At 46.4% G+C, this 13,382-nt stretch overlaps 1 protein-coding gene across 4 annotated transcripts in view; it reads right to left on the bottom strand.

Annotated features, from left to right (window-relative positions):
• Positions 1–13,382, bottom strand: part of CTBP2 (C-terminal binding protein 2) — a 64,065-nt gene that overhangs the window by 17,059 nt on the left and 33,624 nt on the right. The window contains exon 1 of one of the 4 annotated variants that reach the window (XM_026851049.1): positions 569–906. The exons of the other annotated variants lie outside the window; for them this stretch is intronic. Coding sequence (XP_026706850.1) covers positions 569–590 — 22 coding nt within the window. The 5' untranslated portion in view covers positions 591–906. Of the gene's footprint in view, positions 1–568; positions 907–13,382 lie in introns of those variants that run through there. 4 annotated transcript variants of the gene reach the window in all.

The raw sequence follows: 13,382 nt of genomic DNA on the forward strand, positions 1-13,382 counted from the left end.
AAAAAAAAAAAAAAAAAAAAAAAGGCAAGGGGGAAAAAAAAAAAAGCCAAGGTTTTGCAGTCACACTGAGAACTCAAACTCCACCCCGGCTCACAGACAGCGCCGCTTGTTGCACGCAGCCCCGCGTATAAAGTGCTTTTGTTTCATTTTTAATACACAAAGCCTGCTTGTCCTCTCCTGCCGCTCCTCCCCTTTGCCACCCACTTGTATCCGATCCCAATGGCACCCCTGCCAAGAGAATTAGGGAGTGCTCCCTGCTAAATGGCAGCCTTTGTGTGACCGCAAGACGGCTGGTACTATCTCACAGAAACAAAAGCAGAAGCCATTTGCCTAATTCTTATTAATCTCAGTTGCCTACACCACGCAGCATTTAAAAAAAAAAAAAAAGAAAAAAAAAAAAGAAAAAAAAAAGGCTTTAAACACGTTCACTTGCAGTATATAAAAGTGCATCAAGAATCAATTCTGACACTCGCTTGAATTACCCGTTCACAACAAAGTAGCTACAGTTTTACAGTCAACTACACACTTTATTAAACAAACAGAAAAGAAACAGGAAATTTCCCCTTGCCTGGAAAATGTTGCCTCCACATTCTTCTTCTTATTAAAAACCACACATGGCAGTGGAGGAGGAGGGAGGGAGGAGGAGGGGGGGGGAACCCACACACGATAAAATACTACCACTTCTCAGTGCGTTGCCTCTCCTTTCGTCTACGAGGGGGTATCTTCAAACAAGCAATCCCACGGCCCACAGCTGCAACATCTCAAGACAAATGTCTCTTTGAACACGGAGGGAAAAGAAAAGGCTTTTGTCCTGAGCCACAGAAGAATAGTCTGAAATTGCGAGAGGAGTTACAGTCACCTCTGCGCGGCTCCCAACTCTTCAGAGCACTCCCTCCAGACTTTGCCGAAGCTTTTAACTAATCGTAGTTCTTTCCCAGCCCTTGAATAAAATCATGTGAGTGCCAGCCAAAAAATCTTATGCTATGCACACTAAAGGGTTTGTATATGTCACAGTTGCTTTTTCCCCCTTCCACTCCCCTCCTCCTATTGACTTGCACATACGGCATTTTTTTTCAAGTTGTCTCAAATGGATTTAATCTGTGCCACGCTGCGTTTTATGTTTGTTTGGGTTTTTTTGTGTGTGGGGTTTTTTTTTTTTAAGCTTAAAAATGAAACATGCCTTTCCATGCGGAGTATATTGAACAAGGCTCCAGAAACAGGCTGATAGCCTTTAACAGCAGCGACAGCACCACGAAAACAAACACAAAGCACTGGGGGAAAGCAAGGCTGTGCTGATCTCATCTAGCACCCAAAAACGAAGGGCCAAATTCTTTCCCGATGTGTAAACCAACTGGTTTTCAGCATCAAAAACAACACTCACTTGCTGGCAGGATTCACATCTCAGAGACATCCATCTCCTGGTCCTGCCCAGTTTGTCCTGAGGAGGTAAAAGCAGCCCCCGTATCATCGTCATCCCAATCCCACATCCCAATTCCCCCGCAGAGCGTGGGGAAGTGTCGCTGCGGGACATGGCGAAGGAGGGCAGGTCCTACCTGTGCAGCGCCCTGTCTCCAGAGCATGAGGCAACTCACAGCTTGGAGCAGTTGGGTTTTTTTCTCTTCCCAGTTGCTATCGTCATTGCTAGCAGTGGCAACAGCTAGAGACAATCCTCATCCAAGAAATAAGAAAAAAACTCTTAATCTCACTCCTGCTTAATACTGTATCCTAGTATTCGTCATTCCCTGCCTAGAGAGCGGTACAACTCAGTTAACAGAGGGATCGAGGTGGTCTTTGTGCAAACTAACTTGGATCTGACAAACTCATTTTCAGTCTCAGAAGCCAAAACCGGACCAGAGCGCTGCCAGTGCACCGGTGGTACTAGCTACAACACTTCTCCTGGGAGAAACGCAGTACAGGGGAAAATCTGTCAGCAGCAAGGCTAGCTGTGCTTCTCCATCACCGTTCTATCACCATCCCGCTGGTTCAGGCAGCATCATCCCTCCCCTGGCAGACTGGGGAGTGTGAACCACCCAGAGCCAGTCCAAGGGAAACACCCAGGAGAAACGGGCAGCAGTTTGTCGGTGCCCGCAGCCCTCTAACAGAGAAGGGTGCTGCTGACCCTGTCGCATGCTCTGGATGCCCAGGAGAGCCCTGGAATTGGTGGACAGGGTCATGAATAAGGAGAACAAAGGCTTATTACACAAAGCTGTACTGACTTGTAACAAACATCAAAAGGCCTGTCAGCCTGCCTAAAATCCGGTCTCTGAGTACAAGACGAGGGGATTTTGGCACATCTTTCTCTCCAACTTAGGTTGCCATTGTTTGGGCACTCTGAATCTTCCAGAGGTTTCCTGTCCCAGCCATCAGTGCTGCTTTACAAGCTGGAACTCTGGGGTCCCACAATGCCTTTCTGAGGTGGCTCAGGGGTCCCACTCCTCCGCAGCCCGTGGCCACCCTCTCTACAGGCTGTAAACCAGCACTGATCCTGCTTCAGGGGTGCACAGAGGGGAAAACCTGGGGAAAGCCACCTCTGTGGGTCACATGGGATGGCGGTTTCAAACTTCAGCAGTATCACTGGCAAGCAGAAAAGTTCGTTGTGAAGGCAAGTTGCGAAGGTGCCATGGACAAAGTTGCTGAAAGAAAGGTTTCTCTGAGGACAGGGAAGTTTTTGGAAAACACTTCAGATGCTGCACGACCAAGAGGACCACCCTCCTCTACCACAGCATACTCACAAGTGATGCTCTTTCTTTCACTTAACTTTTCCTGTTAACAAATGCTTCTCATAATAAATGCATATGAAAAAATGAAGGAAGACAAAAGCTTTTATTTTACAGTTAGGGGAAAACATGTTATTTACTGTTATTTCTAATTGTAAATACTCTGGAGGTGCTTGGTACTGTACAGACATAAGCCACACAAAAAGCCAGTTTATAAAGTGACATCTTACCTTTTTTATAAATAATTATGGAGTGTTTTTTTTTGTTTTTTTTTTGTTTTTTTTTCCAGCAAAGCATCTTTGAGACTGCCAGGATCCTGCCAGGAAAAGACTGGGAAATTTTCTCATTGAGAGGAGACCTGGGTGTTTGGACTGATGTCTGTGAAGCAGCCAGAGCTGAGGGGCTCCACGCTCACAGCCAGGGCTGCCACGGGCAAAGGGGACAATGACAAAGTGGAGAAGATTTCCAGCCTACTGGGAAAAGCCACAGGTCCCTGGCAGTCTCCATTCTGGCGAGGAAAGTCACGCTTCAGAGAAACTCCCCAGCTCCAGAAAGATGGGCAAAGAGGCAGCAAGGCCCATCCACCCCTGTGAGGGGTAGGGTCCCTGCCAGAGAGGAAAAAACTTTGTACCTGCTGGGTTGGGAAGAGCCTGTACAAACTCCCGACCTCTCCAGCACATTTCCTCCCATCAGCACATAAAAGCTGGCTTTTTGCCAGTTCCCTTTTCAGATAATTTATCAGGGCTTCCTTTAGAATGTATTTTTAAAAATTCATAGGAAATTCCCATATAAAACGATATCCTTATTAGCAGATACAAACGCCGTGATTACAGTCCCCAGCTGAGCTACAGAAGCAGACAGCAACCACGAGGAACTGCTTGGTAAACATACAAGGAGTATACATATGTGCTTTTTTCTTACTCTTATTTGAATTCTGTAGATACACATGCCAGAAACAGACAGACCTCTCCACCTCCTTTTGCGTACCCCATTAGAGCACTAAGATAACCCACTGCCAATGCCACGGAGATGCAGTTTTGGGGCAGGAAGCCCAAGCATAAGCTTTGCAAACCTCTAGAGCTCTCATCTATGAAATAATCTCTGGACTGAACTAAATCTTATCCAAGGAGCACTCTAGATACAGCTGCAAGTATATAAACTGGTGTAATACAATAAAAAAGTAATAGAATAGTAATATATAGCCTCTGCTGTATACCTGCCATATCAAATCATCGGTGGTTTGGGTATTCCCAGGCTGCCAGGTTGGTAAATCTGTGTCTGTGAACAGTGACGTGTGACTTTCCATTCCCAGCTCACACATGGGTTAAGAGGAGCGACTTCAAGAGGAGCTAAGTGAGGTCTTAGGGTGAAACTCCTTATGGCCACACAAGGCGATGGGAGACAGGGGTGCCCGAGGGATGTGCTGGCCCCAAGGGTCAGCCAGGGACCCCCAGAAGTAGGAGTGGGGAGCAGGGGATGGCGAGTCCGGGGAGGCAGTGGGAGCTGCCAGGGCACGTGAGAGAGATGGCAGAGCAGATGGGAGAGGCCATATGGGGTGGTGAGGGATGCTACCAAGAAAGCTAAAAGAAGCACCTGGGAGAAAAAAATGCTTGCTCAGAGGAGCTCAGTTTCCTGTATTCATTTGTCATTTGTTAGGAGAGGGATGAGAAAAAAGGAAAAACACAGTGAGGGTTTGTACTATGGTTATGATTCAGGCACCACACAGACTCTCAAACCATCCCACCACCCAGGGCTGAGCTTTGCAGCTCCTATTAAGAACAGTATGGCAAGGTAGCAAAAAACCCAGTACATTCTTCTCCTTGAATGTGCTCCATTACCAAGCCGAGTACTGAAAACAAATTGTATTTGTAGTGCTTAGCGAATAGCTTTCCTGATACTATCCAGAAACCTGAGAAAATACTTTCTCTCCAGTGCTGCCACCTCAGCTGCAGTATATATTCTTTACATTTCACATGTGTGATGTTCACCTGAGACACACATTCCAGCCATACGGCATCACGCAGGAGGGATGACATCCCGTGACAGTTCTTCACATCCCTCTCTTTACCCATTTATCTTTTCCCTTCTATCCAAACGCAAAGAAACCACAGCAGTAAAAAACCCAAATGAGCTGCTGCAGGAAACAGACAGCTTTCATTGGGTTTTTTTTTTAATAAAGAGGATAAAAATAAATAAAACCAAGGAGAACAATGCCGATGCTTTACATGAGGGTGCAGGGCAGAGCCACTGGTATTAGCCATCTGGGCAGGAGGCTGCTCAGACTTCAAATCACCCTGAGGGATTCAGAGGCTGTAAAGACGTTTTGGAAGATGAGATGTAAAAATCAAGGCTAAAGCTGAGCCTGCCGACTGGCCCCGACAGCCCTGGCATGGGGACAGCCTGAAACGCCGCTGCCTGCGACCACCACGAGACCAGCAGTGGGGCTGCCAACAACGTACCAGTGTTGCGGGGTGCAAATGTGGTTTGATCACAGACAGACAACCAACAGCCCTATGGTTTAAACTGGAAATTTCCCTTGAATGAAGAAAAAAAAAAAAGGTAATCCATCAAAGCAAGCACCTGAATTCAGCTTTTGGGAAGCGAGGGGGGTCAGCACCATTTAAACTTGAATCTTTTAAACTCGCGTTTGCACATTGATCATGAGTGATTCTGAGCAGAAAACAAAGAAAACACCACGCTGTGAGATACTTGTAGGCTTATGCTGGCATTAACCACTGACATTAGTCCTTCCCGTTATGCTGGACAGAAAGTGCTGTCAATCTTTTAAGGTCTTTCTGTACGCTGCTCTGCTTTGCTGCTGGCATTTCTGAGATCTGCTGGAGGTTTTCTGTAGATCCCAGAGGAGCACGGAGATGGCGTTGGAGGAGTTTCTGTGCTGGGGAGGACAGCGGTTGCCGTTCACTGTTGGCTCATAGCACTCCCTGTACAGCAATGCTGCTGTTGCACAGATGAACAAGCTGGAGAAACAAGACCACTCCGCCGGGGTGGGAGCCTGGGCAGCCTTTTGGAAAATAAACCTTGATCTCCATGTCCACCTGTAGCTGTTGTCATTTTAAGCCATTTGTTTACAGCACAAAGGGAGAATAAGCCACCAAGGATCCAGCCCAGGCTTTACCTAACGCTCTTTCCGTGAGGGCAATGTGAGAGTCATCCATGAGAGCCTGGCTTGACTTTTAAGAGCTTTCTCAAAGCAACCTTTGGCCAGGTCTAAAGTGCCAAAAAGGGCTGGCAGCAGCTTCGGCTCCTCCTGCGAATGCTGCAGATGGGTTGTGGGCTGCAGCAGGAGCTGTGACCACCGGGGAGAACCCACAGCCCTGGCCAGGGGCGAGGGATGGTTTCAATCCTTTAAAGCCCCCTGGACATCTCCAGCGCCTTCATTCAAAGTGATAAAACAAGCAAAACCCTCAAGCCACGGGCCGTGAGTGAAGCAGTCTGCGGTGACGCACACCAGCAGAAAGAGAAGCACGTGAGTTGTCCCTGAGCCCTGTGAGCTGCACCATGTGTGTTCCTGGGAGCTCTTCCACAGCTTGAGTGCCGCCCGCTAGCTACTAAAGGAAAAAAGATGGTGAGCTCACTCCAAAACCCACGGGTCCTGCCAAGGCCTCGTCCCTTGTAAGACCTATTAAAATAGCTCCTGGGCGCTTGCCAAGCGCGCAAGCCCAGCTGGAACCGTCTGTTCAGCGACCCTGTTGCAAGGTCATCCCTTCTGGAGACCGAAACAGCCACTGTTCGACCTACGAATATGAAATGTTTCTGCCAAGGGCGCTGGTCCTTTGATAACTTTCTCCCTTCCTATCGCTGCTCCCGGCTGTGTCCCCACGCTCAGATCTCCACCTCTCTTCCACAGCAAAGATCAAACGAAGGAAACCTCGTCGTGGAGAGGAAGCCCAACCACTGCCACGTTTCCAGCTTTTCTGCAGCATGTTCACAGCCCGTACAAGGCTTCTGCTTTTGTTGTCCTAGTTTCTTGTCTCTTTTTTTTCCCCATTTCTTTCCCCATCCCAGCCTGTACCTAGAGCCCCCCTGCTCTCCCATTGCTCTTTGAGGAATTTGAGACCAATTCTGCTTAGTGCAGAAGGGATAGCAAAATGGAAATATGTAAGTGAGGGAATAACTCTGGAAGGTCCTGGGAGGTGCTGAATGCCTGTAAATCCCTCTCATTTCCCTAAGATAAACACCCTCACTTCCTTGTAGCACAGGTTCATAACTAAGTGAGGAAAAAAAAACCCCAAATACTAACATTTGAAAGCACTTAACTACAACCTACTTGCTATTAAAGCTGATTTACTTTTACAACTAACGCTTTACAAGTATATCGTAGGATTTTATCACGGTTACACTGAGAAAAAAAAGGGCACGTGTTGAATTCCTGTTGACATTTAAAGCAGCCCAGAACCATAAAAACACAGCAAACAAAACTTCAGGCTCGGCAGCGACCACCAAAACCCACCTGCTCTCCCAGGGTTAGCAAATAAAATCTGCACTCCACTACTTCTGTGGCCCTGAGCATGGCCCCAGCCCGGGTGGGAGGTCCCCTGGCGCGTTCCTCCAAGGCAAGGTGCCCATCCCCGAGCTCCCCAGCTCCTGGCCCTTCTGCTCTCACCCAGGGAAGTCTCTGAGGCCACCAGGAAACCCACAGTGGTGTTGGATCATCCTCAAGTGCATACATCAGCTTAGCGCCTATTTCAGCACGTGCTGTCCTTAACAAATGCTTTCTTGGATGGGGCTGATATCCCCTCGAGGCGCATTATCAATAATTTGCCAGGCGAGGAGGCGCACTGTCAAGGGAAATAAAGAAGATGATTCCATCACACAGCCCAGGAAAGATCTATGCAAGAACTGATTTTATCCTTCGGAGGAGCAAAGGAGGGAGGCGGTTTGCCTTGTGGGTCTTCCCAGCGACGGAGGGTAAGGAAGCAAAGCAGCTCATCCAGGAGCATCGTCCCCCAGACACCCCAGCCCAGCAGCTCTGCCTGCAGCCCAGCCACTCCGCCTGGGCACGGCCCTACAGGCAACGGCAGTGCCGGGGGAACAACCAGCTGGCTCTGACCTTCCCCTTGGGTTATACTTTATGAATCTTACAGAACCCCAAATACTTTCTGGGTGTTTTTACTACATATTGCAAAAGACTGGTTCTACCTTGGGCAGGATTTTCTGATCATGACTGCGTTAAGATGACAGAGCTCTATATGTAATGTCCTAGGAAAAGTATTGAAAAGAAATTCCCTCCTGCTTTGACCCGTGTTCCTTAACTAATACATTTTATTATTTTTTAATATTGTAAAGCTGTCTCCCTAGATATATCAGTAAAACAAAGAAGGATCCCACACCATGCTTGCAGCCACCTTCTCCGAGGAGAAGGTCTGCTGGAGAGATCAACAAAGATGGGGTGATGTGGGGCCCAGCAGCATCTCCCACCCTGATGCCTTCTGAGTCACCTACAAGGCTGCTCACTCAGCCAGACAAAAAAATAACAAACACTCGTACCCCCCGCCCCCCCGCCAAGGAACCTCAATCTCTTTATCCCACTTCTCTGAAAAAAGATTTTTAGAGATGCCACACAATACAGCCCTTTTTAGCTATTTGTGCCCTCAAGCCATGCATTAATACAGCTGAGACTAAACTGGATTGAGGGAGTTTTAAATTGGTGTATTGGACAACACAGAAGGTTGTTGGGAAAAAAACCCCCACACAACAAGAAGCACTCCAAAGAGAAAAAAGGAAACACTCAACACAAATGGTTTGTAAGCTGAAGATGAGGTCAGGGTGAATGTACAAAACCTTTCACTGGAAATGTTATTAATAATAGCATCTTATCTCTAATATAGAAAGCATGCTGATTAATAACAGTACACTGATTAGTAACAAACTTTCCAATCTTAAGAGTATTATCAGTCAATCACTTTTCTTTAGACTGAAGGGAAAAAAAGTGGTGGGTCAGGGCAGAGAACTCTGTATTTGAAACTCACCCTTTTTAAACCTTCTGACTTTGCACCTTTGTAGAGCCTTACTAGTTGCTCACTAATAACTTACGGCATGCTGAGAGCATCCTGAAGTTGCAAAAGGACGTTGCAGGTACTTCAGAAAAGTAAGAGCATGTCCACATGCTTATGAAGACTTCTCAGGTGCACAAAAGGGCACGCTTTTGAAACTGCATGTAGAAAATTTGTCTTCATGTGAACAGATGTCAAGTCTCTACTAGTAAACTTCAAGCCAGAAAAAACTCTTTTGTAATTCAGGGGTATCAAATCTTTGTTAAAATGTCCAAATCAAATTAAACCAAATGAGATTATTTTTGATGAACTACTTTTAAATTCAGGTCTTTCAAATACCTGTTAAACCTTTTGAAAATTAAATGAATTTTATTTTTCATGTAATGTGCAATTGTGAAGATCTGAAGAAAAGCATGTGGTCCCAAAAGCACCTGTGTTTTTCTAACTATAAAGGTTGGTCTAATGAAAGATATTATCTCTCCCTACAAACCTTGCCTGGTTTCAGCTTTCCTGGCTGAATAAAGTTAACAGAAAAAGTTTAATGATTAACTTTCACGTTCTTTATTTTCCCCCTTTATCAGGCATTTCCTGGCCACTAGCATTCCTGCCTTGCCACAACACACAGGCTGCATCACCCACCTGCAGGCAGCTCCGGGGACCTCACCCCCAGCCTCCACACACCTCCTCCTGATACATCACCACCTTGACAACCTCTGGACCATGGCTGGAACAACCTGTAACTCCTCCAAAACCACCTCAAATAACGTTGGAGACGTGATTTCTTTTGCTACAGTGGAAGGAAGCTCGGAGTACAGACTGGGGTGGAAGCTGCGGTGCCTCTGGCCGCCCCACCTCACCTCACTGCTCCTCTGAAGGCTTTTGGAGGCTGAACAAAACCCCTCCAGATCTTTCCAGCTGGGCTGTTCTCAGGCCTTAGATCAGCAACATGCATTAGGAATGGATGAGAACATACCTAATGTTTTCTTCCTCATCCCTGACCCTGAAAATGTTATTCTCTGATTAGTGCTAATCCACAGCCACAGATTTCACAGCTTCAGTGAAGACAGTGGACCAAGCAACGCCAACTAAACGCCATCCCTAACTTTGATACCGAAAGTACCTACTCACCCTGAGACACAGCGTCTGTCAGCTCGAGCAACGATCACCCCATCGAGGGTTTCCATGTGGGTTTCTCCTGCATGCCCTGGGTGGGCTCGAGTCAAGGCCAGGTTAAACTCTCATCATTGTGCAAATCCTACCCTTGTAGCTGCTTCACCTCCACCTCTCTTGCACCAGCCAGAAGGCACTCAGCTCGGTCAGTCACATGCAAGCACCTTCCAGTTAATGGAAACCATGTTAAATTCCCAAATATTGCACAGTTCTTTGAATCACAGAGCTTATAACCTCCCTAATTTATCATCAGTGTTTAAAATAGTATCCCTAACCCTCACAAGTAATGATAGAGGAATAATTTATCTTAAAACAGAGCTACTTATGATAATCTAGAAGAATCTTTGCTAATCTGATACATCTTTGAGCAAAAGAAATACGCTGCCTGGGTTTTGTACTAAAACAAAAACGAACATTCGCAGAGCAAGCAAAATCATTTACAAATACAAATCAACCTTTTCTCCTTGTGAGCCAGAGTAGCCCAAGGGATAACAGCACGATCATGCTTCTGATGTATTTACACAGCACATTTCATCTTGATTAATCTAGATAACACACTGGCAGATTCTTCTTTTTTGATTCCAAGAATGAGGAGTTATTCCTGTGCTGTGGCAGATCAACACCCCCCTCTCCTCTGACCACGTGGGGCCCCACGGAGGGCTCCAGGAGACCCCTGGGGCACCACAGCTGCCTCCTTCCTACCTGCCCACTGCCTTGCGAAGGGGCTGTCAAGCTGCAGCCCTGGCTTGTCCCAGCTCCGGGCTGTGTTCTAACAGCCCCCCGGGTTCACCACACTTATCTGGTCACAGTGTGGGGCACGAAGGACCTCACCAAAGCATGTGGCAGGTCTGCCCCTACCTTCCATGGCTTTGATGTACAGCTTTTCTCATGGGGGCAACCTCAGCAACGCAACATGAGCTAAAGGAGGGAGATTCGGATGCTGGCATAAAGCACTCCCACAAGGACTCGTATTTTCTCTGTTTTTCGTGAGCTGACATTTTGGTCAATAATCTTTATATTTAAGTGTCTTATTTTCGTGTGCATGCAAAGGATAGCTACACTGCAACTCTGGCGGCTGCTGGGAGGCATTTCCTACAGCCATCCTCAACACATTAAGAGACAAATAAAATCCAAACTGTAGAGAAACTGACTGCTCTTGATACCATGTTTAACTATAATGGGCTGAAAATGTCTTCATTTTTATGTCTCCTCATGATCGAAGAGAAGAAAGTCAGTGCTGATGTAGGTAAGCACAGGCTATAGGTTTATCTAATAACGTATACTGAAGATAGTGAAAAATATTTCAAATTTGCCTACAGTTATAAAACTGTAAATCACACCGAATGGTATCACTGCAGTAAGCTGTTTTCCTCCAACGGTTTTCTATATTTTATCGGTTCAATAAAACCCATCACTTATCAACTTAAGACCTGTAGTTACATACCCTATGGTTATTCGCAATTAATTGATTTTTTAGTTTTAAAACTGTGTCACAAACCCCCCAGAAGAATGAGGTGTAGCAAAATGAACTAATCAGATTTCATTTCTTTCTTGGGAATGAGGTAGGGGAGGTGGGGGGAAGGGAGATGTCTTGTATCAAGGTTTCAGAAAGTTGACAAAGTTTCCTGCCTTGCAGTAGAAAGCAGTTGTCAAAGATAAATGCTGATGCATCATACCCCTGTCTACATGTTTATACACTTGATCACATCATACAGATTATAAAACATAACAAATGAACTAAGTGTGCTGAGAAAATTCCCTGGAATCTTGAAAAAAAAAAAAAAGGCTCCTGCAGCAACAACGATCTTAAGTAGTGCCTGTGTCCTAGGGGATCTCAAAGCCCCTCGCACATTAGCTGCCACTGACATGAAACCACCCCGCTGGCTGCAATCAAGAGGTACAGGCTACGTGGCAAAGAGGTGAAGTATTATCAGACACAGTACTCATCAAGAAACGCAGCTAAATGAGCATTTTACAATTTCGCACACAAATATGTCTATGCTTTCATGGTTCATTCCACATATACCCAAGAGGTAAACCGTACACTACTCAGTGTAACCTAGTCCTCTAATTAATATCTTTGATAGTACAAAGAAAAAACAAATATTGTGAACATTTCCATAACATATAGCCAGCTGACTCTTTAAAGAAAAGAATACAGAGGTGGCTTCCTAATTACTCCCAAACTCCTTTCCATTCAGTGGTATTACTTTCAGCAAGAGTTTTCCCAAACCTCTCCCTGGTTCTGAGCCCAACAAATAGGTCACCTTCCTTGTCCCGCTGTCCTCTCTCTGCAAGCAGACCAATTCTGTGCCCATTTGTTTCCCTGAAATCCTCTTCCTTCAGAAGGAAAAAGGAAGGTGATTCTTCTGCAGAAACTTGTTAGAAGTTGCTCTCAACAGAGAGATCACCTACAAGAAGATATGCAGATCTCATTCACAGGGTCTGGAAATGATTTCCCGAGTTTTCTAAAACAAGCTTTGTTGCTCCTCGGAAGAAGCAGACCTTGAGAGGTATTTTGAAGCAGATTCATCTCAATGCCTCCTTCAAGCTCTAGCCAACTGACATTGATGGGTTTCAAGATTTTATTTTTTTTTTGCTTTGTATGTAATGCACAGATCACAGTTCTTGAAGGGCTCCTCTTCCAGCTCTCACTGAATAAGCACGATGGATCTTCCATACCAAACGCAGCCATGCTGCTGGGCTCTCCAGGGGCCTGCAGGAAGCATTGGAGAGGACATTGCAGACACCCATGACAGAAACACATCTCACCCTCTTGCACCTCCTGATTTCGGACTCAGCTGGTGAACCCCACGCTTGCTGCCAGCATTAGGCACAGAGCACACACCAGGACACGCGCCTGGATTCAAGCATTCAGTCGACTTGAGACTGCTTTACTGTTTCTGCCCCTGTCAGGCACATAAACAAAAAAATCAGTTGCTACTTCCTTGCAATTCGCATGAGGAGTGCCTGGAGTCAATGGGTTCAGTGTGAGGATCATTCAAACCAGCTGCGGCCAGTGAAAAGAATCCATTCTTCATTCCTGTGACCAGGCTTGCTAGAAAGTAGGGAGCAAATGTTCCACCCAAAATAGTTTTGGTCTGAGCACAAGAGAAGCTATTGGCAACAACAACATTGAAAGAAAGAATGTCTTAGCACCAGGCTCAGATGCCTTGCAAATGTATTTTGTATCCTCTACCCCAAATTGTGTTTCTTTCTGCCTGTAACAGACTACATGCTTTAACCAGCTCTGGCAGATTGCTGAGTGTCTTTATTTTGGCTAGTAGAGAGCTCCCTTCCATATGGGACCTATCTAGGATGGAAAGCAGATCTACTGGGATGGAGAGCCCAAGCCCAGCTGAGCACCGGGCCACCGTGGCCCTCCACAGCGAAGCCAAGTCGTGCCCTGGGCTAACAGGGCAGCTCCTCGGCTGCCCTCCTCTCCCCGGAGTCACACGGCCAGGCAGGGGTGCGGGTGTCC

The sequence above is a fragment of the Athene cunicularia genome (assembly GCF_003259725.1).
Source record: "Athene cunicularia isolate RWA chromosome 6 unlocalized genomic scaffold, athCun1 chr6_part1, whole genome shotgun sequence".
NCBI lineage: Eukaryota > Metazoa > Chordata > Aves > Strigiformes > Strigidae > Athene > Athene cunicularia.